The following is a 26,144-nucleotide window of genomic DNA, read 5'->3' on the forward strand; positions in this document are numbered from 1 at the left end:
TGAGGTTGCCAGCTGTGTGTCCCTGAGCAAGTGGCCTAACTTCTCTGCAACTTAGTTCCCTCACTTGTAAAACTTTGTATGTTTTTTGTGCAGATTAAATGAAGTAATAGATTTAAAGTACTTAGCAGAGCACCTAGCTTATAAGCAATCAGCTAACAGATATTAACTTTAATAACATTTACTGGACCTGTTCCTTTGCTAAGCACCAGGAACGCAAAGGGGAATGAAACATGTCCCTTGCCCTTGTGGAACTCGGGACAGGAGAGCCATGTGAGCAGTGAGATTGTAGCACAATGAGGAAATAGCTATAATGGAAGAATAAGTAATGTGATTTGGGAGCAAGGAAGGTATAGATATTGTGAAAAGAGGAGGGGAGGATGGCCAAAAAAAAGGTTTCAGCTGTGAACTGTGGAATGATCTGGATCTTAAAGGAAGGGGAGCATTTTGCCGACAGAGAAGGCAGGAAAGGCATTCCAGACAGAAGGAACAGTCTGTGCAAAGGCAAAGAAGGCAAAAAAGCCTTGAAAGGATTTGAGAGGGTCAGGGAATAGTGAACAGTTCAAGTGTGACTCAAGGGTAAGTTATATGAGTTGACTGATAAAAGCAGAAGAGAAAACTTGGATTCAGGCTGTCAAGGGCCTCATGTGTCTTGCTAAGTAAGTGTGACTTCTGCCTATGAGGAACAGGGAGTAAGTCTTTAAAGCAAGGAAGTTTCATAATCAGATTGTTTTTGATGAAAGATAATGGTAGGGTAAAGGATAGTGAGAGGGAACCAGCCTGGAGGCTGCTGCAATAGTCCGGACAAATGGTGACAAAGATCCTAACATTGACCGCCATTGACATTGGAAGTGGGTGGGGAGGAAGGGGAAGTGAGGGGGTCACTTAAACACGTGTGAAATCCAAGGTGTGAAAATGGCTTGGTCCCTTCTTACCACAGTCATCCCAAAGGACCAAAACAAAAACACAGAAAACCTCTTTTAAAAATAATCTCTTTTGTTTGTATGCAAATAGGCCGTGCATAGTGAAAATGCAACTCAAGTGTGATGACAGATACAATATTCTGTCTTCAATCCATGAAACACGAAGATGGAACTGGTTTACAAATGCTGTCCTTCTTAAAAATTCCAACTCCTCACCTTAAAGCTGTAGCTAACCAGCGCAAGGCTTATTTGAAATTGTTTTCAGTCTTAAACCAGATATGTGGAAATCTATTTAAGGCACTTTTCAAAAGAAGCTTTACTGACAATGCTGCAGAGTAGGAAGAGCAACATCTTGTTTTACTGGAAAATTTCTTTCATATAGCAACACCTCTGCGGGTGGTGGACCTTTAGAATTTTCCAGATAAAGGTGTGTGAAGGGAACTGCAAAAATTACACTTCTACGGTTCTGCACCACCAACTTTAAAAATTGCAAATTCAAGTTGACAAATACATATTTTAAGGGTTCACAGAAGTCTTATGTGCATTGCTTTTGGTTACAAAGATGACACAGGGAAGTGAGCCTTTGGGTATGAAGTACCCCCTCCCTCAACCCTGCTGTGAAATGGAAGCTTTAAAAAATCCAGTGGTTTTTTTTTTTTTTTTAAACAAGCTTAGTCATAATAGTTGTGTCCTGTATGCCCCAGTCTATTTTATTTTACTTTGTAGTGCACATTTTATTTATACTCCTATATAAATATTTTGCATAAAAAGGTGCTTTCTCAGGTCTTTGTGCTTCCCTAAATTTGAAATATACTGCCATTTGTTAAAATGTGTTAGTTTTGTTATGTATTGTATTCCCTCCTCTGCACACACAGCAAAAAATACATGGACTTAACTCTTCTAGCATCTTTTACATTTAGAATATTACCTCATTTTATTTCTTCTAACCGAGGTTATAAAGGAAATGGCAAATGTCAAACGCTTTGTGAAAGAAATGACAGTTTCTCAGAATGCGTAAGTGCATACTCTTAAGCAAGGGGCCTCTTTAAATTCAGAGATCACAATCTTCTGAACTGAGGTTTAATGTTCCCAGGTAATGCTAAAGATTGAAAGGATTTAAGTTTGGAATCAGATATTCACTGTTAGATTGTGAAAAGTTCCATCACCAATGTTGGCAATTTATTGTATCAATTTTTAAACTTGCCACTGTATATATTTCCTTCCTCTTGGAAAGATTTTATGTGGTTATGTTACCTGTTAACTATCTTTCGAGTAAACTATCTTTTGAGTAAACTATCAGAGAAAGTCCTGGGATTGTAAAATTGTATTGTAAACCTTACTGAATAGCTAGAGCACAGAATTATTAAATTAGTTAAGGATCACTGAGTCTACGCCTCCCTCAAGTGAGCTCTCTCGATTGTTCCACCCATGACTAATGGTCATGCAGACACTGTGACCATTTAAAATATGAAATATCTCTCAGAGAGCCTATCCTTGAGATGGAGGGCCTGGGGAAATTTTTCTTAACTGTGGCCTGCATGATCTAGTTAGAATCTGCCTCATGCTTTTAAGATGGTATTTGATCATTAGGACATCATATGTAACTGAAGTTGTTTATGTTGAAAATCAGTTGGTGACAAGTACCTTGACATTATTAGATCACGTAGGTCTCCTGCACTCACCTGCAGGATCTGGGAGGACAGGGACCCTCTGCTTTTGTTCACCTTGGATCCCAGGACCAGCTCAGGGCCTGTACTTAATCAAGGCTGGTTAAGCATTTGTTGGTGAATGAAGGCAAATTAAAAAGTAGAAATTCCAAATGGTGCAATTACATCTGTGGATTTTTAAGAATTATTGAAAAATGGGAAATGTTAACTGAGATACAAAGGTCAGTGGGAACACAGGTGAAGCATAAAATGTATGTATTTGGACGTCACTAGAGTCTATAGTTACTACCAGTTCCCATACATGCTCTGGCACCAGCCTTGGTGCTCTGCCCAGCCCTTCCAGGAGGTGTTTGTGCACTCAGCCGGCAGGCAAGGCAGGAGGGATGCTCTAGTTGTGATCTTGCTGGTATAATCCTGGTCTCTGTCCACTGAGTTGTGAATTCCTTGGTTCCCTTGAGCTGCCGTTCTTCTCTGGCTTAACCTTGTTTCTGACCTGTGGTCCAGTTCCCCGCTGGTCCCTAGGGCCTGTCCCCCAGTGAAGGGCCTTGTTCCATGGGGACAAACAAGGAAGTGTCTCCATTCACCACACTGTAGATATCACACTTCTCAGAAACTCCTGATTCTGGGTGTGTCGTAGCACACCCCCACCCCATTCTGCCCTGTTGGCTCCTCACATGCTGGGGTTGTCGCCCCCAGCTCCATCTTCCTCCCTTTCCTCACTCACCCAGACCACTAAAGTAAGAGCTCATCTAAAGGCCACCCTCATCTCCAGTACAACAGTACTTCTTTTTCTAAAATGCATGTACCCTGACGCTTACCCTTTCGACAGTTTTTTTCCTTAACCTACTTTTCAATACATTCTAATGTAATCTTCAATCCAAATAGACGTATTTTGCTGCTGAATATTAAGCCACCGTGTGATTTTTGAGAGAATGTTTTGTATTCACTTGATAGAATCTTGCAAAACAACTGTTGGTGCCTCTTGCCTTTCTGACTTCTTAGAGGACATCTAGGCAAAAGTGTATCACTGGGTCCTAGTTTCGGTGTTCAGAAGCTGATCAAATACAAGTTAAGAAACAATACACATGGCCTCTTTCTTAGCATGCATGAATGATAGGTGTGAATTTGCATCATGAGAAAGTGAATAGAAGGAGGGGCAGCTAGGGAGACCAAACAAGCCAGCCTAGGACGGGAGGGGAGCCCATGCTAGAGGTTGTAAGGGTGAGGGTCTCTCCTACCTTGTCGACCCACTTGCAGGATATAAATACTGAGGCTGCAGAATTTGGGCTCAGAGAAAAAGACTCTGATACTTAACTATATAAAATCTTTTTTAAGTGTAGTTCAAGATTGTATCTCCTCCTCAAAGAAAAAAGAAACATTTTATTTCTAAGAATGTTCCTCCAGAAACATGGAACTGAAAGCTTTTTTTTTTTTAAATTGATCTGGCCCTTAGAAAACAACAGGGGCTTTTTCTTTAATTTACCTAAGTAATTGACATAAAAATCTATGGCTCTGCACCAGAAAGATGCAGAAAATGTCAAAATAGAGGGCAGAACCACAAAACTGCAGATTTTTCACTGCAACATTTTATGCATGGCATCTGATAAATGTGCAACATGGAGAAGTGAACCTCTGGACTGTGAAATTCATGCTAATTTCTTACCCACTAGTCTAGAAGCCCTCTAAAATGTCACATCGTTCATTTGGTTGCTTTACCAGGAATCATTGCATGTGGTGAGTGTGCATGTGTGTGTTTAATTAATAGATTTTATTTTTAAAACAGTTTTAGATTTACAGAAAAATTAAGCAGATAATACAGAGAATTCCCGTATACCCCCTACGCTGTACAGTTTCCCCTAGTATTATCATCTTGCATTACTGTGGCATATTTGTCACAATTAATGAACCAATATTGATACATTATTAACTAAAGTCCATACTTTGTCTCCCTCTTTGTGTTCTATGGTTTTTGACAAATTTATAATAACCTGTATCTACCATGACAGTATCATACAGAGTAGTTTCCCTGCCCTAAAAATCCCCTGTGCTCCACCTCTTCATCCCTCCTCAAGTACCCTGGCAACCACTGATCTTCTTACTGTCTCCATGGTTTATGTCTTTTTAAGGATGTCATCTAGTGGGAATCATACAGTATGTATGCTTTTCAAACTGGCATCTTCCATCAAGCAATATGCATATAAAGTTCTGCCATGTCTTTTTGTGGCTTGATAGCTCATTTTTTAATCACTGAATAATATCCCATTGTGCGGACGTATCACGGTTTGTTTATCCATTCACTTATTAAAGGGCATCTTAGTTGCTTCTAGTTTTGGCAATTATGAGTAAAGCTGCTGTAAATATTCATGTGTAGGTTTTTGTGTGGACATAAGTTTTCAAATCATTTGGGTAAATACCTAGGAGCATGACTGCTGGGTCATATGGTAGGCTTATGTTAAGTTTTATAAGAAACTGTCAGATTGTGTTCCAAAGCGCCTATATAATTTTGCATTCCTACCAGCAATGAATGAGAGTTCCTTTTGCCCCACATTCTTATCAGCACTTGGTACCGTCAGTTTTGTGAATTGTAACCATTCTAACAGTTATGTAGTTAGTAGCTCGTTGTTGTTTTAATCAGCAATTCCCTAATGATATATGAAACTGAGCATCTTTTCATATGTTTTATTTGCCATCAGTATATCTTTGGTGACTTTGTATAATCGGATCTTTTGCCATTTTTAAATTGAGCTGTTTGTTTTCTTATCTTTGAGATTTAAGAGTTCTTTGTACATTTTAGACACCAGTCCTTTATCAGATTTGTGTTTTACAAATATTTCTCCCAGTCTGTGGCTTGTCTTTTCATTCTCTTAGTGGTTAGTGTGTTTATGCTTTAAGGACGAAGGTTCTAAAAATACAATTTTACAACAGCAGTAAAAGGCAAATGTCATAGCAAATGTTCTATGCTCTTTCTCAGGTGGTGTCAGGGAATCCTGTTTGTGGACCCAGCAGAGTTTCATTAAAAGTAGAGTCAGATGCTGGGTGGCTGACCATCCTGCATTATTAGAGGTTGTGCGACAAGGCTGGGAATAAGAACAGGACCCAGCCCTAGGCTGCATCACTTCTAAATAAAGAAAAATTCAGAAACTGTGTTTACAGTCCGATCCTGGGCCCCCTGCATGGATTATACCATGTGTAGGCTATGCATTTCTGTCCATGAATCCAAGTGTGTAAGAGATGATCACTTTTCCTATTTCTTAACCCCAACTCTGAGCCCCCATTCTGCCAATCGGACAGGAGACTCCATCTTGATCATACAGGGGTGCCCTTCCCCTCTTGGGGCCCAGTCAGAATTCAGGAAGTTTGCCTGGTGCCTAAGAAGTGGTAGAAGTCCTAGTCTGTATTGGTTGCCATTGGCAGCCTTACTTTCTAGCCCCCAGTGGTCTTTGAAGTCTGGCAGCCCTTTGCCCCATGCCACGGTGGGGAATGAGGTCACATACTGAGGCTGGGTCCCCTGAGCCAAGGGCGCTGGCTCTCTAGGCACGAGCCACTGCCCCTGAGGTTGTTGTCTCTTTGGGAGCAGTGAGAGTGGTGCTTGATTCCCACTACACATGGTCCCCATGCCCCTCTGCCCTCTCTCCCTTCTGCATCTCAAAGGCACTCTCCGTGTTGTCTCTCACCCTCTAGGGCACCTGTATTGTCTTTTCCAGGGGCTTTCACAAAAGTCCAGAAGTGCCTTTGACTTTAGATCTCTTCTGCTTTCTTCTCTGCAAAAATCTCCGTGTCAAGGAAGCTCAGAAGACAAACACTAATTAACATTTCAATAAATCATTTCTCTACAATTATTTGTGGAAACTATTTTATCCAGTATCAGAACCACCACCTGGAATACTTTTAGAGTGCCTCTTGACCACTGGCCACAGGAAGCCATTTATATAAAGCAACAAATACGAATGGAATTGGAAAATTCAGCTAAGTGTTTGGCTGTTTCCAAATACCACAGGTTTCTAGCTTTGCCTCCCAGAGTGGACCCTAACGATGTGGTCCCAGAGGAACATCTCTTGAGCAAAGCTGAGCAAGGACATAGGGAAGGGATCTGTTTCCTCCACTCAGCCACCATCTATAAGCCGCTCCCCTCCTGCTGCTTTCCTGGTAGCCTTGGCCTCCTCAGACCTTACAGCACCTGGGAGTGAGGCAGTGGAGGAAGCAGCCCCACACAGAAGGCAGGTTTCTGAGGTTACCAGCAACTTCCTCCTCACTAAACACAAGGAACTGATCTTCATTTTGTTTGACCTCTTAGCATTTGAAACTGTTGACCGCCATCACTGATGAACCCTCTCTGTCCTTGGCCCTGATGACCCTTGGTAAGGCCTCCTTATCAGATTTTCGAGTGGCACAGGCTTGGAGGGATGGCTAATTTACAATGGATGACATATGTGGGATTCAGAGTAATTTCGATTGGCTGAACGCTGGCCCCAAATACTGATACACAAACAAGATGGGGCCAGAGGGTGGTGATCTGACTCGACATGTGAAAAAAATCATGGTCAGCCAACCTCCCAATGCAACTATTTACAGGCTAATTTGATCTCTGACTCATTAACAAAAGTGATCTTTTCACTGCACCTTTCATTCTGTGAGCAAAGAGACAGTTGACAAACTCAGGGAGATGGGTGCCAGTACGAGAGCCACCAAGTTGATTAGGGTTCTAGAGACCAAATCACATGAGGAACAGTTGAGGATGCTGACCATATTTAGTTGAGAGAAGAGACTATTAAGGAAATGTGCAATATCTGCTTTTGACTATTTGGAGGATTTTATATCTAGATAGATATAGATACAGATATAGACACACACATACATATATTCTGGTAGTTCTAGAAAACATGTCAAGGACAACTAGATGGTACTTATGGGGGTGAGGAGTAAGGAGTGGGAGGTTTGGGATTATTATAAAGAAGACCTTTGTCTTTTTTTAAATTAATTTTATTGGAAGATAGTTGATTTACAATGTTTTGTTAGTTTCAAGTGTACAGCACAGCGATTCAGTTATACATATACATACATTCATTCTTTTTCAGATTCTTTTCCCATATAGGTTATTACAGAATATTGAGTAGAGTTTCCTGTGCTATACATTAGGTCCTTCTTGGTTAGCTATTTTATATATAGTAGTGTGTGTATGTTAATCCCAAGTTCCCAATTTATTCCTCCCCCCCATGTTTCCCCTTTGGTAACCATAAGTTTGTTTTTGTTGTCTGTGAGTCTGTTTCTGTTTTGTAAATAAGTTCATTTATATCGTTTTTAAAAATTAGATTCCACATATGAGCAATATGGTATGGTATTTGTCTTTCTCTGAAAAAGACCTTTGTCTTATAACTGTTTTATCAGGTAGTGAGTTTTCTAATATTAGTGAAAAGGCAAAGACTGGACATCCATCTATCAGAGATGATATCGAGGGGGGTCGTTACTTGAGTGAGAGACTGGAATGACTTCTGAGGTCCCTTAAACAACCCTGCAACTCAAATTAAGTCATAGAGTAGGAGAATTCCATGACACTGTATCATCTTTTATTTCTGCTGCCTGTCTCATCTCCCTGCACTTCTATGTTACAGCTTTGGAGGAGGCTGCTCTAAGCAAGAACTAAAATAAATGTATGAAAGAAGGGATATGGAAAAAAGAAAACAAAAACCAAAACCCTTTTTTAAAAAAGGGCCTACTACATGCCAGAATTTGTGCTAGGTACCATGTATATATATGTATATATGTCATCCTATTTGACCCTCACAACAAGCTTATAAGATACTTAGTATTACTTCTGTGAGGAAACTAAGACTCAGAGAAGTTAAGTAACTTCCCCAAGAGCACACAGTTATTAACTATTGGAGCTGGGGTTTGAACACAGGTCTCTGTCATCCCAAAGTCCAGTGTGGCGTGTTATTTTTACTCATCCTTTACTTATGGCAAATGATACTGCTTTTTAAAATTTTTAGTATTGACATAAGGATTCCTTTTAAAATAAATTTACTTAAAGTAAGTTAAGAGAAAAATATTGTACAAAGAATAGTACAGATTTTACAAGGGTATGAAGTGGTACGAGTACCTAGAATGACTGAAGTTTGGGAAATACTATTCCAAATATTTTGATAGCAGGACTTTGCAATTTAGTCAATCTTATATTTTGATGGCTGAGTACAAGGAAGAGAAGAAAAGTTGAAGAGTAAGTTGAATGTGAATTAGTTCCCTGTGCTCTGATAGGTGGGGTAATTTCATGTGTTACAATAAGGAAACCAAATGGACCCTTTCAAATTAAAAACTATATGACTGTAAAATCCAGAGGAAAACCCCAGGTGGGGCCTATTTGAGTAAAGGATGACGTTTCCAAGGTATGCACACAGAGTGGCTGAGGGGAAGTAGTGGGAAAGAATGATCATCACCTTTCCAGTGATAGAAGGAAGATTTTTGTGGAAAGGTCAAAGTGAGAATTGGAAAGTCCAAAAAGAAGGTAGGAAAGTAGTAACGAAGACTAAACAGTGCAGAGCATGCTCTGTGTCGGGTGCTTTACATGCAAGACCTCATTTGTTTTTCACAACAACGCGGCAAGGAAGCTATTACTAGTCACAATTCATAGATGAGAAGACTGAGACTGGGAGGCGTTCAATTACTTGCCCAGGGTCCAGTGGCTCAAGCCAGGCTTTGCCCTTGGGCTGATCACCAGTTCCAAACCTGCACTACTTCCCCTGCACCACATGCCCTTGCTTGGGTGGACCTCCTCCACTCAGACAACATCAAGCAGTTTTCACTCTGTCACTCTTAATTTCTCCAGCCTTGCAGGGCACAGCTAGCCTCCAAGAGGTGGGGAGGCATGCTCAGAGGGGGGCTGCCTCTCTCCTGAGCTGCAGACTCAGAGGCACATAATTGCCCCCAAAATTGAACAGAGGGCATTGTAGGGCCTGATCGGGTCAGAAAAAGAAGCTATGCGTTTGGGGCAGGATTATATATGTGAGGCCTATTTCTGCCTAAGCACTGGATTTGGAAAAATCCACTTGGAATTCACATACTTTCATACTTCTTCTTGTGACTTTTCCCCAGACTCAAGAGTACCATCGGCTTCCAGGAATAGCAAACCAAGGTAACAGAAACATTCTAGGCTACGACAATGAGGATTAGATTAGGGTAATCTGAAAATAGGGGCTGTGTAGGCTCATTGGGTTCTCACAGGATCCATGGAGTGAAACTCAATGAATGATTCTGTGGGGAAGGCGACAGGTGAAACACTGGGACTCTCTGCTCTCTCTCGTTGAGGACTGTCTCCTGCAACCCGGCCGAGCCAGACACAGCATCTGGCACATGGCTGCCCAGTAAAACATTTGCTGAACTGAGCTGACTCTTTACCTGTAGACCTCTGCAATCTGTCAGGGAAGGTGTCTTTGCCATGTTTGTGGCGGGGCTGTCTTTGGGGGGTTTCCTCAGGGCTTTACAGTCACTCGCTCTCAGGAGTGCATCTGTAGTCATTCTCATCAGTGGAAATGCCCACCTGTCAGCAGAAGTTATCTGGAACCAGCGAGAACACTGTACTGTCTGTGGTGTTATTTCTCTCTGGTCAGTTCCCCTTTCTGCATTTGAGATCTAGCCTCAGCCCTGACATTCTTTCTCTATTAGGAGTGTTAGGAGGTATGGGGAGCTCACAAAGGCTCCTCTTTGTTTATTCTTAATACCTTGCTTCTGTGTTCCTCGGGAATGCCACTGGGCTTATGCCTCTGGTCTCTGGGAGCTGCAGTGGATGGGCATTTGTGACAGGTATGTTCTTATGAAGCTTGTATGCCTGGGGGAGCATGGTATGGGATCAAGCTGCATCTGGGGCAGATGTTCAGAGGTGGGGCTGACAGCCAACAAGGGAGTGGGTAAGAAGGGGTGAGGGGTACGTGTTTAAAACCTTTGACCATTAGGCTTGATTCTCAGACCAGCTACGTCGGAGGTGGGACATTATTGAACCGTGTCTCTTCCAGTCAGATCCCTTTGTCTGCTTTGGTAAGCTAAGAGACGCGACAGGCAGGAAATAGAGGCCACCACTCACCAAACAACTGGCAGTCGCTCTTGGCCTTGGAGTGCTGGGGGCAACAAGTAGCTCTGCTCCAGGAGAAGCTGTCCAAGTATGCTAGCCCTGACTGAGCCCCTTGTGCCAGCAGAAAGTCCAGAGGACGGGGACAAAACTTACACCCTCTGAAATGGCCTCTGCTTTCTTGTTTGGCCTTTCCCTTCTCCTGTCCAGAAACCTTTGCCCATTTCTTCCTCCCATCCAAGTGCCCCATCCCAATATTGGCCCCTTCTGGCACCAGAGACCAATAGCTTCTTTGGAAAGAAATAGTCCTAGGTCAAAAGAGAGCCCAGGCAGTGGTTTATCATGTTCTGTATACCATGAACATATTTGCATTTGCAAATAGGCTTAAAATAGTGCCTCCACTAATAGTTATTTAAGGCTCTGGAGAGACAGGTGAAAATAATTTTTGGCCAAGGGAACTTCCCACTCCTCTCAAATTGTAATAACTGAGGAGTTGACCTGTTCCTCCCAACCTCAATCTTGGGACTCAGACTCTAGACTAAAATAAGTCAATTTAATTATGTGCACAAGTTCACAGTGTTATATTATATCTTCTGTTTGCTGCTACAGATACCACTAACTCTATTTACATGAGCTATCCTGTGTATAATGGAAGCTTTTTCAAATCTCTGCTCATTTGTGTGTTCTAAATACATTTATTGAATGCTTCCTACATCCTAGGTACCGGGTTTCTAACAGGGAGCATAAAAGACATGGTCCTTGTCCTCCTGAAGCTTCTAACCTAGTGGGAAAACAGTGCTAATTAAATAGTCACACTAAAAAATGACCATATAGCAACAGTGCTTTGAAGAGAAGAAATGGTTCTTTGTGACTGTGCTCACTGTTCAATAACTATGCCTTTGAGCTTGGTATTTTGGCTCCTCTGATATCCCCAGATAACAGATGTCCCCTCCTGGTGGAGGTGAGGACTGGATTTCATGAAATTGAGGCTAGGGTGGGAGGGGAGAGAACATGAAAGGTGAAAGGGTGAGCCAAGCTAGATTCCTTAGGAGAAGAATCAAGGTTCAGATACCATGCTTCAAAAATCAGATGGGCTTCCCTGGTGGCGCAGTGGCTGAGAATCCACCAACACAGGTTCAAGCTCTGGTCCGGGAAGATCCCACATGCCGCAGAGCAACTAAGCCCATGCACCACAACTACTGAGCCTGCGCTCTAGACCCCGCGAGCCACAACTACTGAGCCTGTGCCCCACAACGAGAAAAGCCACCGCAATGAGAGGCCCGCACGCCGCAACAAAGAGTAGCCCCCGCTCTCTGCAACTAGAGAAAGCCTGCGCACAGCAACGAAGACCCAAAGCAGCCAAAAATAAACAAATAAATAAATTTATTTAAAAAAAATCAGATAGAGGTGGGAGTTGAGTTTAGGGGTCTCTGGGCCAGGAGATTGAAGCTGTGAAGACACAGAACTAGAGCAAACATGTCTAAACAAGCGAGGAGGTGGTGGGGAGTTTCCTGGAGTCATTCAGAGTCCAAGCAAGTGGGGACACTTCACCTTTCATGGCCAGGAAGGACGGATAGGGCCCTAGGCTGAGCATATAACCCTTTATTAGACCCTTATCCTCACCTCGAATCTGATATAGAGACCTTCTGAGGTGCACATCAGAGTATACTTAGGCTGAGGTTTGGGAGAGAGAAACCATTTTGAATATATGTAGAAGAAGAAAAGTATCCAGCACTTTCTGTCTCTCCATCAAGATGGGAAAGGTCCCATTCCCTGTTCTCCCTCCTTTCATGAATATGATTTCTTTCCGAGTTCCATTTCCTATTTAGATAAATTAACTTGAACTTAACTCTTTTATTATTTTTTAAATTAATTAATTTATTTTTTGGCTACAATGGGTCTTCGTTGCCGCACGCAGGCTTTCTCTAGTTGCAGGGAGCAGGGGCTACTCTTCGTTGCGGTGCACGGGCTTCTCATTGTGGTGGCTTCTCTTGTTGCGGAGCACGGGCTTCAGTAGTTGTGGCACACAGGCTTAGTTGCTCCACGGAATGTGGGATCCTCCTGGACCAGGGATCGAACCCGTGTCCCCTGCATTGGCAGGTGGATTCTTAACCACTGCGCTACCAGGGAAGCCCAAACTTAACTCTTAATAGCTAAAAACAAAAGACATTTCTCCTTTCCAGATAGCATTTGCATTTTAACAGGGGCTTTCAAAAAATGCCTTTACCCAAGGAATGAGTAATTTGGGAATTCCAAGTACCAGAGTAGGGTTAGTACATGGATTGGGGAGAAGATTGTGCCCTTGAAACTTTGGTTTTCTCTTTTTGACCATGATTCTGGTTCTGAGAGAACAGGAAGGGGCTCCCTTAGGTTGCCGGAATTGGCATGGCTGCCTTTTGGTAAGTTCTGTGGGTCTTATTCATGGCAGGCAGAGCCCCTAACTGGATGTTTACAGACTCAGAGAGAGGAACTTGTAAAACTCTGCATAATACTTACCCATAGGAACTTTTTGGCAAAAGGGGAAAAGTGGTTTCCAAAACCATTGATAATTTGAAAAAGCAGTGCTTCTTGACTCAGAAAGGTCCGATTCTAGATACGACTAGGAAAACTGGGCATCTGTCTCATACACAAACTTGCTGTTGGGAGACTGGAAAAGCTAATTACTATTGCCATGTTACGCTCCTTCTTCTGGGCAAGTGAGGGGAATGGACTCAATTTTAAGACTTTAGTTACCTACAATATTGGGGAGTGAAGAAAAGCATCCCCCTGCTCCTTATGAATCTGCCTAGACATTTCTTCTTTGTACCTAGGCATCTTTGATACTGCTCCCCTCATATCTGTGTGGAAACACTGTGCTCCCAAATGGGTGAGCAAAAGGACAGCTAACGAAAGGAAGGCAGTGTTAGGTAAGAAACTTCTCCACCAATGAGGGCCCAAAGGGATTTGCTCCAAGAAGAGACTGGAAACCAAGTCAGACATATGATCCAGCCTAAGCTAGGAGATGTGGCTGGTGGGGAAGCTCAAGGAAAGCAGAGCTCAGGATGGGTGACGTGTGTCCGTACCAATCACCTCCCATGTCCACCAGACACCAGGAAGTGTTCACGTTTTCATCAAGGCATCACTCATGCCCATCTTCTTTCATGTCATGCCTGCTGCCCCTAAGCTGGTTCAGCCTCTTCATCTCAAGGTCTACAAGCCTTTAACATTGGCTTTCTTGATCACCCTGATATCAGCCCTCGCCTCCTTCCTCAGGCCACTGACAGGACTATTTTTTTTAAATTTTCATTACATAATTCTTTTGCTCCCACACTATTAATCCCAAACTCCCAATTCTCTATCAAATCAAATATAAACTCTTTATCTGACTTTCTAGGCCTTGTTAAGCTATCCTACGCTGCTTACAGAAACTCATTTCCCATTACTCGTCCAGAGTCAACCATCAACCTCTCTTCAGTCCAGCCTGATTTTCTTACTGTCCTATGAAAAGACCATGGTACTTCCCCTATTTCCAGGTGTCATAACGTTACTATATTTGATTGTGGCTTAGGAAGTTGCCAAAGACTTTTATACTAGTAGGAAACATTGAACACAGGGTTCTGCCTCTGTTCTTATGCATGTGCATGCACCTCAAGAATATGGCTAAAGGGCTTCCCTGGTGGTGCAGTGGTTGAGAGTCCGCCTGCCTGCGCAGGGGACACGAGTTTGTGCCCCGGTCTGGGAAGATCCCACATGCCGCGGAGCGGCTGGGCCCGTGAGCCATGGCCGCTGAGCCTGCGCATCCGGAGCCTGTGCTCCGCAACGGGAGAGGCCACAACAGTGAGAGGCCCACGTACCGCAAAAAATAAAATAAAATAAAATAAATAAGAATATGGCTAAAATACTTATCCAGCTAAACTCAATCAAACATTTAAAAGTGGTTCATCAGGAGGCAGCAGTTTTTTGAGACACATTAACTGGATGCCTAGGATGGTACTTCTTCAGGAATCTGTTTGAAGGGCTGTCCTGGGAAGAATTGTTGGAAGCTTGCAAAGGCTTTCAAGGACAGAGGCAGATAGCCACCACATCGAGGTCTGGACAATCAACAATTGCTAACATGAAAGGAAGACAGAAATTCTCTGAGAAAGATTCTGTTACGCAGTGGCCTAGGCTGACAAGTCTCTGGAGTGGGAATATCAGAATGAGTGGGCTTAGGTGGAGCACTGGGTAGAAGCCTCATCTGCTCTAACAGAACTTGACTCTCTCCAGCAAGCACTAACACCCCTAGCTTACTCTGTTCCTGTCACCAGAGGACAGATCTGAGACCAAATCTGACCTACTTTTAAGTCCCAGGTCAGTTATCACCATCTTCACCCCACCCTTCTGGACTATAGGAGTGCTTGCTGTTCTCCATCTCCTCTGAAGCCTTAGACCACATGTCAGCTCAGCAGACCCTCCACAGACTCTGGGATCCTCTAAATGCACCCTACCATATACTATGCTAAAAATAAGAGGAATGGAATTGGGTGGGGGCAGGGAAAGGTGGTGTGTCCAGGTTTTCTCCCTTATTTTTCCTCCCTCCTGGGAATGGAATGAGAAGCTTCAAGGTAAACTTAAAAGTTATGAAGTTCAACCACCCACCCAATTCAAGCATCTCTTAAAATGTCTCTCTGCATTATTACTCCACTTTTGCTTGAGCAAGTCTGGTGATGAGGAGCTCATTACCTCACAAGAAAGTCCAGTCCTTGGTTGTACCACTCTATTCAAAGTTCTTCATTATCTGAAGCTGAGCTCTGGCTCCCTGTAACTTCCAATTATTGGAACTACTGGCCCTTTAACAACAGTGCATGTGTCTTCCTGTGGGAGGGCCATTAAATATTTGCAGAGGGCCATCAGGTACTTACAGGCTTCTCTTCTCTAAGTTAGTTAATCCCAGGCCTTTTAACTGTTCCTCATTTGACATACTTTCACTATTCCCCGGTGAATCCCTTGATAAATTCTAATTTGTCATTGTCATTCAAGTATAACCACAAGTGATGTGGTCTGATTAGCACAGAGCACAGTGACCACATTCTACACTAAGAGTGAATTAACTTTTGGTTAGCCTTGCCATGCGAACGCTTATATGATTTTTACATTTACTATGGATAAGCTACTTCTCTGTTGTCTACTTAACTACTTCACTTAAGTGCAGATCTTCATGTGTACCCTGAGATTCAGCATGCTAGTATCCCACTTTCTTTTCAGGCTTTATAAATATTAATTCAGCTTACCAACTGACCAGCAGCTATCTGGCTCATTCTTGTGCACATTTTTATGCACATCTGCACATTTGAAAGCAGAAGTATGAGTTCTGTGCTTTCATTCATAGTTTTACTAAATATGTGAAAGTGAAAAAACAGCCCCACAGCACCCACCATGGTGTCAGTCTATTAAACAAGAATGATTCCTGGCACTCAGTTGTTGAGTGAATGAATCAATCAATACCTTGTCCTCATTCCCCATATTTAACCCATCATCATGTCCTGCTGGCTATAATCCTGCTTGAACCTATAAACTTCTATCTACTTTTGCCACCACAACCAAAGGCCATCTTCTTTCACTTAAACAACGAGAGTAGCCAACTGATTGGTTTTCTGGCCTCTGCCCTGATTCCCTACCATCCATTTGCTACACAGCAGCCAGTCATCTTCAAAATGCAAACCTGATTATGTCACTCCTCTGCTGTTGATGTTGCTCTCAGAATAAAGACCAAAATCCTTAACTGACCCATAAAATGAGGATGGTCTGACCCTTGCCGACCTCTCCAATCTTGTCCTCCACTGCTCTGTCCACATTGACCTCCTCTCATGTGCCCTCAATGCCTTTGCACATGCTATTCCCTTTGCCTAGCATCCTTCCAAGTCACCCCCACAACCCTTCACCTACTTAGCACCTATTCAATCTGTTCTCTTTACCTATTGATGTATCACAAACTGCTCCCAAACTTAGCAGCTTACAACAATGAATATCTTACTCTTTCACAATGTGGGAATCAGAAATTTGGGCAGGCTTCTGAGTGATTTTTCTGGTCCTCATGGCATCAATTGAGGTCACTTGGCGGTATTAAACTGATGAATGGGCTAGTCTGGCAGTACACTGTCCAATTCAGTAGCCACTAGCCACATGCAGCTACTGACCACTTGAAAGGTAGCTCATCTTAATTGAGATTTGTTGTAGGTATAAAATACCCACAAGATTTTGAAGATTTAGTACAGAAAAAAGAATGTAAAATATCCATTAATAGGGCTTCCCTGGTGGCACAGTGGTTGAGAGTCCGCCTGCCGATGCAGGGGACACGGGTTCGTGCCCCGGTCCGGGAAGATCCCACAGGCCGCAGAGCGGCTGGGCCCGTGAGTCATGGCCACTGAGCCTGCGCGTCCGGAGCCTGTGCTCCGCAACGGGAGAGACCACAACAGTGAGAGGCCCGCGTACCACAAAAAAAAAAAAAATCCATTAATAATTTTTATATTGATCACATGTTGAGATTATAATATTAGGTATATTGGATTAAACAAAATATATTATTAAAATTAATTTCACCTATTTCTTTTTGAATTTTTTAATGCGGCTACTAGATATTTTCAAATTACGTATGTGGCTTGCATTATATTTCTGTTAGACAGTACTGATCTAGAGCAAGGGTCAGTATTTTTTTTTCTATAAAAGGCCAGATAGAAAATATTTTCAGCTTTGCAGGCCATATGGTCTGTGTCACAGCTACTATTTCTACCATTGTAGTACAAAAGCGGTCATAGATAATAATTAAATAAATGGGTACGGCTGTAGTCCAACAAAACTTTATTTGTAAAAATAGGTGATAGCCTGATTTGGTCTTCACGCTGCAGTTTGCTGACCTCTGACCTAGATGATTCAAGGTTTTATTCACATGTCTGGTGGCTTGGCAGAGACGGCTGGAAGGCTGGGTTCAGCTGGGTTTATTGACCCAAACACCTACACATGGCCTCTCCAGCATGGTGGTCTCAGTAGTGGGACATCTTACACGAGTATTCCAAGAAAGACAGAAGCTGCAAGGCTTCTTTTGACCTAGCCTCAGAAATCCTAAACATCCCTTCTAGTGCACTCTATTGGTCAAACAAGCCTCTAAGCCCAGCCCAGACTCAAGAGAGGAGATTAGCAAAGACTATGTGTCCATCTTTAATCTATCACAACATTCTTCAAAGTTTAGACTAGACCTATTATGGGCCCTCAGAGTACCATGAACCTCTCTTCTGTAGCACTTGTCATCATTGTAATTTTACGTTTATTTGTATGGTCATTATCCTGCTCCTCTGCTAAACTGTAAGCAACCACATGAAGAGGAGTCCTTTCTGGTTTTGCTCATCGTTCTATTCCCAGCACCTAGCACAAGGCCTGGCTTCCTAGCTATTTGCTAAATGAATGAATGACATCAGGGCACAGCTTTTCAGCCAAGTAACTGTGCGAGTATATATCCCATATTTCTCCATTGCTCTCAAGCATATCATGAGACACCCTGTCAGAAGTTAAAATTCAGATATAGTCAAGTCCCAGCAACCTTCTTATTTTGCAGTTCAGAACCTTCGTAAAAAAGGAAATAAGCCTACCCTATTCCTCCCAGGGCCTCAGGGGTTATCACAGCTGCTCTAAAGGTAGAGCTTCTGGTGCCCTGAGAAGTGATTCATGCAGCACGTCACCCCGAGGCCAGCCAAAGCCCTGGGCAAACTTGTCCTCCTCCTGGCCTTCACTCTCTTCTCACCTGGCTGGCTGTGCCCATCCAGCACACCTGGCTTGTCTAGTCACAGTTTGAGCTGGCAGAAGGCAAAGGGCCAGGGCCTGAGCACTGGGCTGAGGCCCATCTACTCCTCCCTCCATGGAGGTTGTGGCGTCTCCCGCTTCGCTCGGAGCGAGGACTCTCGTATGTGCCAGGAGGAGATAAATGAGTCCACCTTCCACACTGGCCTGGAGCTTGAATGGTAGCTATTTGTGGACATTCTGTTTCTCTTTTTAATGCTGGGTCAGGGACGAAGGTCTGCAGATCTTTACACTCCCCCATAACCTCTAGAACAAGCCTGACGCCAAGCAAATTCACTACATGTTGGCAGGAGACGGTCTCAATGAACACCTTCCTTAGACACCAGCAAACCTATCATCATTTTTCCTGGTGCCCTGATCACCACTAATAGTCTAGACAAAGTTGAGAAATAGGGAACTTTTTTCGTGCTCCCCAACTTCTGCCTTGGAATCCTTCTCTCACTTCCTGAGTCATCATGTCTGTGCTCCCCTGTCCCACCCCATGGCTGGCCACCACTACAACACACCTCTGCATATTGCATTTGGCCTGAACTAGATCCCACATCCTCCTGCAGATCTGAGATGAAAAAGAGCTCTTCTTAATCCTCTCCTTTTTCTGCCCCAATACCTGTAGTTCCCCGAGCTCTTCTAGGTGAAGCTTAGCTGAAACACAGTAACATGTGTCTGGAGGTCAGCCCAGGCCAGGAAACTGATTACCTGTCTAGGGCTGGAATGGAGAGGAGCATCCTCCGCCGGGCACATAGTGGGTGCTCAAGCAATATTTGTGGACTGAATGGCAGCTCAGGACAGAACTTTTCCTGATACACAGGAACACTTATGGCTCCCTCCTGCCCGCAGCCCAGCCCGTCCCCCTGAGTGTCACACTCTGATTCCAGGAGCCACCGTCACACTTGGCCCCAGGGATGTGCTGCTCTCCTGTTGTCCTGAGAGGGTAGAACTGGGATCCTTTCACTGGGTCCTACAGCACATCTGAAACCAGCTGGAACTTTTAAAGGAACCACACCAGTGTTAAAAAGAACACAGTGAGTGACGGATGGAGACTAAATTTTTGGTGGTGAGCAAGCTATAGTGTATACAGAAGTGGAAATATAATGTTGTATACATGAACCTTATATAATGTTATTAACCAATGTTACCTCAAAAGAATTTATTAAAAAGAATGCAAGGAGGCTGTGCAGGTTTAAATCCCAACCTTGGATCTCAACCTCTCAATCTCAATCTCAACCTCCAGGTGACTCGGAACATTCTTTAACCTCTCTGAAACTCCATTTCTTCATCTGTAACACGGGGAGAAATAATCTCACCTTGTTGTGGGGCATAATAATATACTTAGTCATTCAGCTGACTCTCACTCACATTCTATGATGGCCAGGTATGTAAAGCAAGGGAAAGTAGTGTCTGATGGGTACTTTTCTTTGGTTTCTGAAGTTGAACCTCCAGCTAAATGGAAGCTACTCATTCTAGGTTTCTGACCAGTTCACACACCTACAGACTTTACTCTGCTCATAGCTGACAGAAATCTCCTCTCAGAGAATCCTCTCTGTAAATTCTTAGGTTCTTTCCTCTCCCATTCCCCTTTTTGCTCTCTCCCTCCAAAGCCTAGAGTGTCTACTTCTCAGGCCCTCTGGAAAAAGCAGTGACTCATAGTTGGGGTTAAGAGTTCATTGCACAGGAAGCAGTGACATTTCTGCTCTTCCTCAGAGCCGATGACATTGAAGAAAACTGGCTTCCTAAGTCAAGCCTCCACCCTCACGCACACTCCATGGCTAGAGGTGAGAGAAATTTTTTACATGGGGCATTTATACCGTATAAGAGAGAATCATGTCAATCTCAAGTGTTTTAGCCCTATATTTTAAAAGGGCCTTATAAACTAAGTGTCTAAAGTGTTGGCCAGGATGGTGGGCAGTCTCCAAATTAATGTTAGTGAAGTTTACTAGGAATGTCACTGTTGGGCCAGGATTTTGAGAACAAACATGATCTCTACCCCCCAAATCCATGAAGGGCTGAGACAGAAGTGTGGTAGGCTTATTCTGCATAGTTTGAGAGAACAACACCAGTATCAGTGAGAGGAAATAAAGGAGAGGCAGCTTCTCCCTTGGGAAGAAAGAGTTTCCAAACAGAGAAGTCAGAAACGATGTTGACTTCCTTCTCATATCCAGTGCTCCTCCCCACTGCACGAATTACATGGACCATCTGTCCAGGATTTCCCAGGGCCATACCAATTTCATGTAATTGTTTGAACTAAACGTGATTCATTGGGCTTTCCTGGTGGCGCAGTGGTTGAGAGTCCGCCTGCCAATGCAGGGGACACGGGTTCGTGCCCTGGTCTGGGAAGATCCCACATGCCGCGGAGCAGCTGGGCCCGTGAGCCATGGCCCCTGAGCCTGAGCGTCCAGAGCCTGTGCTCCGCAACGGGAGAGGCCACAACAGTGAGAGGCCCGCGTACTGCAAAAAATAAATAAATAAAATAAAATTACAGTGAGAACCACCTCACACCCATTAGCATGGGTACTAAAGAAAAAAATACAGAAAATAACAAGTGTTGGCAAGGATGTGGAGAATTGCAACTCGCGTACATGGTTAGTGAGAATGTAAAATGGTGCAGCCGCTATGAGAAACAATATGGTAGTTCCCCCCAAAATTAAAAATAGAATTACCATATGATCTAGTAATTCCCCTTTTGAGTATATACCTGAAAGAAATGAAAGCAAGGTCTCAAAGAGATATTCGCACATCCATGATCATAGTATTATTCACAACAGCCAAAAGGAGGAAGCAGCTCAGATGTCCATCAACAGTTGAATGGATAAACAAAATGTGGCATATACATACAATGGAATATTATTCAGCCTTAAAAAGGAAGGAAATTCTGACATATGCTACAACACGGTTGAACCTTGAATACATTACGCTAAGTGAAATAAGCCAGATACAAAAAGACAAATATTGTCTGATTCTACTTATGTGAGGTCCCTAGAGTAGTCAGATTCATAGAGACAGAAGGTAGAATGGTGGTTGCCAGGGACGAAGGGGTGGGGGAGAGTATGGAGTTAGTGCTTAACGGGTACAGAGTTTAATTTTGGCGAGATGAAAGAAGTTCTGGAGATGGGTGGTGGTGATAGTTACACAATAATGTGAATGTGTTTAATACCACTGCACACTCAAAAAATGAGTAAGATGGTAAATTTTATGTGTATTTCATGACAACAAAAAATTTTTAAAAATTACACTGAGATGTCATTTTAACCTTCCCTATTGATAAAGATCGCAAATTAGCTTTTGTTGGCAAAAGCTACATGAAACTAAGCACACTCATGTTTTGCTGCTGGGAGCATAAACATAAAATTTTAGGGGAGAACAATTTTTTCAGTATCTGTGAAGATTAAAATTGCAATGACCTTTTGACCTTTTGGTCAAGGCATTCTGCTTATAGGAAGATAGCTTACTCTCACATATGTGATTTGGCATATGATCAAGGTTTTTCATTGCAGCAGAAGATTGGAAAAACCTAAACGTCTATTGATAGGGGCTGATAAAGTAAATTATTGCCATCCAATAGAATACACCAGAATAATATGCGACTGTTAGAATACGGATACTCAGTACATGCGGATATAGAACAATCTCCAGGGGAGTGGTTAGTGTGCAAAACTGCATTATAGTATGCTAACAGTTGTGTTTTATAATAAAATGAAAAAAAATATGGGTATAAGTTTTCATTTTGTTTTGCCTAAAATAACTTCAAGTAGAGGCAAGAAACTGCTAACAGGTATCAGTGGTCACTCCAGTTATTACTATGGGGGAAAATCAGACTGCTAGGGGGCAGGGTTGGGAGTGAGTTGCTTCCCACTATTTATCACCTTTACATTTTAAATTTAGTACCACGTGCAGGTATGATTTACTAAAATTTTTTTAATTAAAAATGAAAGGTTATAGTCCAGAAGGGAAGAAACAGACACCTTTGGCCCAAAGCTGTGTGCTGGGTGCTATGGGAAAAGAAAGGAAGGGTGTCTAGCCTAGCCCAAAGTCATCAGGGATGGCTTCTAGACAAATCACCCCTAAGAAAGAAATTTCTGCTATTGCATCAGGAATAGTTGCATACTTTCCCCTGAGCATTGGTGTGTTTTTATCTCATGGACAGATCTGTAAATTAATTCACCAATTAGGTTTACCTTTTCTCTTTGGCTGTTAAAAAAGCTACAAGCCAAACTTGTGACCCACACCATGCAAAGTGGGCAGAGTTCTATGGTAAGCATTTGGCATTTGCCTTGTACTCGGCTCCATTTTATATTCCTGCATTTGGTTTGCTTTTCCCCTGTTTGTAATGTTGGTCATCTTTCCTATTCTGTGCTTCCCTGTAAGCCACTCTACAGCCCTTTTGGTCTAAGTTGGGGTAAGTGGGTGAATGAAGAAAGACAGAGGGCAGGAGAGTTAAAAAGAGAGGATGGAGTTTATAGAGCAATGCCTGTCATTTTCCTTGGCTCCATCATATAGATTAAGTGAACACTCTAGTGCAGTGGTTCTCCAAGTGGGGTCCTTAGACCAGCATCGCTGTCACCTGTGAGTTTGTTAGTCATGGGTTTCACTCAATCTACTAAATCAGAATCTCTGTGGACAAGGCCCAGGAAACTGCTTTGACATGCCCTCCAGATGATTTTTGTGCACAATAAAGTTTGAAAACCACAGGGAAGCCAAAGAAAAATTGATTTCTGAACATAAATACTTTCTATTTGCCCCGCCATACCCTTTTATTGGTCAAGATAAGTAATGCTAGCTACTGCAGTAAACAACTCCCAAAATTTCATTAGCTGAACACAATAAAGGTTTATATTTTGCTCATGTCACAGCCCAATATAGATCACTGTGGGGTGTTGAGAGCTGTTTTATTAATTTGTCCAGCAAACCAGCTTCTTTCATAGTGAGGCTTTCCATCTTCTAGGCCCTTGGACTCCTCCTCTGGAGCCTCTGCATCCAAGAAGGCAGGGGAAGGAGGCAAGAGAGAGGCTTTAGTGCTGCTGTATCTGGAAGTAACACCTGTCACTTCTGCCCACAATTCCATTGGCCAAAAACCAGTCACATGGCCCACCTAACATGGGGTGGGGGGGACTGGGAAATAGAGCGTGTCTGTGGGGTTAGGAGGAAAAGAAAATGGCTTTGGTGTACACACTGTTTGATCTCTGCCACACCCATGGGCCTAAGTGAATTTCAAACTCCACTTGTTATATTTTGGTTTTTGGTTTCATTTTCTAATCAAGTTTTATCTCTCTTTTTTAACTTTAGCACCATGGGACTGAGAAACACTCTCGTTGTGATGGCCCTCCTGCTGTCTGGTAAGCACCCTCGGGGCTTTATAAAGTCCTAGAATCCTCCCACTCTCTCCCGATGAACCTGACCTCCAAGCTGGGGTTTGAGATTTGATGGGTTTTACTCACTTTCTATTCAGCGTTCACAATACCACATGCAAAAGACTTTCATGGAGAAGAAGGAAGTATCACAATCGAGAACAAGTATCTCAGCTGATGGCAGGCCCAGCCTGAGATGCAGCCCTACACCTTCTGTCGTCTCACACCCGTGGTCCTGGATGCACAGAGGAGGGTAGCCTGGCCTGTCCATTGGTGCCCAGGGAGCTGGGGGAGGGTCCCTACTCTGACACGCCTGAGGCTTAACTCTTCTGCTCCTCTGTCCCCACTTCTGCATTCTCACACTTTTAGGAAATGGCTGACAGGCTTCTAGAAGTCTCCTTCCACTAGCGATCATTGTTTTTCTCGTTCCCTACCTTCCCTCTCCCCCCCAATCCACTGCCCTCCCCACCTGCCCGTGCCCATAGATCATAGTTGGCACTGATTACTGGGAGGATCAAGAAACCCAGCTCTGCTACCACCTGCTTCAGTGAGCCTCAGCTAATTGTATCAGCTGATTCACCATCAAGCTGAGGGACTAAGCTTCAGGGCTCCTACTTGCACAGCTCTTTCCAAGCCCCTCCGAGACCCCAGGAGGAGCCCTAACAGTGCGGTCCTGTGTCTTAAGCCTTAGTAAAATTTTCATTAATAAGATATTTTAACCACAATAAGTTAAGACCACTGTCTCTTTCCACTGCGACTTTTCGACTTTTCTATCACATTCTCCCCATGTTGAGTGGCACCGTAGTGGCCATGGGCATTTTGTTTTGTGTTCTGTATTCTTTTTCTGAAAGAGCTCTTCCCCCTCAAAAGAAATTTTAGCAGTGTCAGGCCTCACAAAACTCAGACCTTCCCTGTTTACTGATCTCTTTGAGTTTCAGTTTCATCTGTAAACTGGGGTTGGCCAAGGTTCCTGCCACCCATCCTGCGACTGGGTGCCTTTAGTTTCTCCTGGCCCATCCCCTTCCTGCTGCTTGTTTTCCCCACCCTTAGCACCGAGAGGGAAGGCATCTGGTCCTGGTGTGGGGCAGACATGGAGGGGGAGCCCAGCCTGCTGTTTGGCTACAACGGCACACAGGCTGCCCCTGACTAACTGGTCCGGCCACGAGCTTACCTCCTTCTGATAGCCACACACCAGGCCCTTGGCCACTGTCCTTGTCCCTGCTGTGGGTAAAAGGAGTCAGGCTACAAGGAAGAGATGCTCCCTCAGATTGATGCTGGCTGGGACAGGCCTTTTGTGATGTGTTTTCTGTTTAGCACCTTGGAGCTTGTTGGGTCTGTGCTATACATGTGCTGCCTGATCTATAGATGGGCTAACTGATCACTTTACTGACTTAGGTCATAACAGCAGCTTCCACCTCCCAGCACCAATATGACCTGTTACTCTAGCTCTTGGGGAGGTAGAAGTGATGTGTGAGCAAGAGCAAGAGAGAAAGGGGATAAAACAAAGCTTTGCAGGACATTATCCAGCAAGAACCCCTTCCTATCCCACTTCTTATTTATTTGACAAATACAGAGATGTAGTGCTTACTTTGTGCCAGGTACTGTTCTAAGCATCTTATAAATATTAACTCAAACGTCACCATAACTCTCTGCTTTAGGTCTTGTTATATGATTCCCCATTTTACAGCTGTGCAAACTAAAGCCCAGAGAGGTTCAGTAATTTGCCTAAGACAACATTGCTAATAAGTGGCAGAGCCTGGATTCACACCTAGCGGTATAGATTCAGCCTCTCTTCACTTCACCTTGACATTATGCTGTTCCTCCTAACTCTTGCTAGGGAACTCTCCATAATACTAGGATTTGTCCCTTGGGGACTCAAACAACTTTGATAGATAATGTGGCTTGTGCCTTAGTCAAGTTCACAAGTTCCCCACCAGGTCCATCCTCCACCTTCCCAGCAGCTGACACCTTAGCTGTCCCTACAGCTCGGGCCCTGGCCCTTCTCATACAGTGACCAGCCCAGCTTTTATGACTTGGGAGAGAAGAAAGAAAAATGTACCAGATACTTGGATACCTGGATACTTCCTAAATTCTAAAAAGAGAGTTATCAATATTGAAACTTTAAAAATAACTCCCCCAAACGGAAGTCATTTAAGCTTTATGGTGGTGAGAGAATAGTAGTTATATTTTTGGCAGTAGAAATTTTAAGTGGGATAGGAAAATGGTGACACCTGATTGGAAGATAACATTGCCAATACTTAACACACGATTAAAAATAATAAAACAGATTTCATTCTTTTTTAAAGAATGGAAAAGAATCTATTTGAATTTTATCTTTCTTCTCAGGGCA

General features: G+C 43.3%; 1 protein-coding gene across 6 annotated transcripts in view; it reads left to right on the plus strand.

Annotated features, from left to right (window-relative positions):
• CD86 (CD86 molecule) overlaps positions 1-26,144 on the plus strand; it is a 72,689-nt gene that overhangs the window by 9,567 nt on the left and 36,978 nt on the right. For 4 of the 6 annotated variants that reach the window (XM_060298139.2, XM_030858100.3, XM_030858110.3 and 1 more), the window contains exon 2: positions 23,733-23,782. In XM_060298139.2, the coding sequence (XP_060154122.1) occupies positions 23,733-23,782 (50 nt within the window). Of the gene's footprint in view, positions 1-6,915; positions 6,946-10,264; positions 10,382-23,732; positions 23,783-26,144 lie in introns of those variants that run through there. The other 2 variants (XM_060298140.2, XM_030858081.3) reach the window with 2 other exon arrangements.

This window comes from Globicephala melas, chromosome 4, assembly GCF_963455315.2.
Source record: "Globicephala melas chromosome 4, mGloMel1.2, whole genome shotgun sequence".
NCBI lineage: Eukaryota > Metazoa > Chordata > Mammalia > Artiodactyla > Delphinidae > Globicephala > Globicephala melas.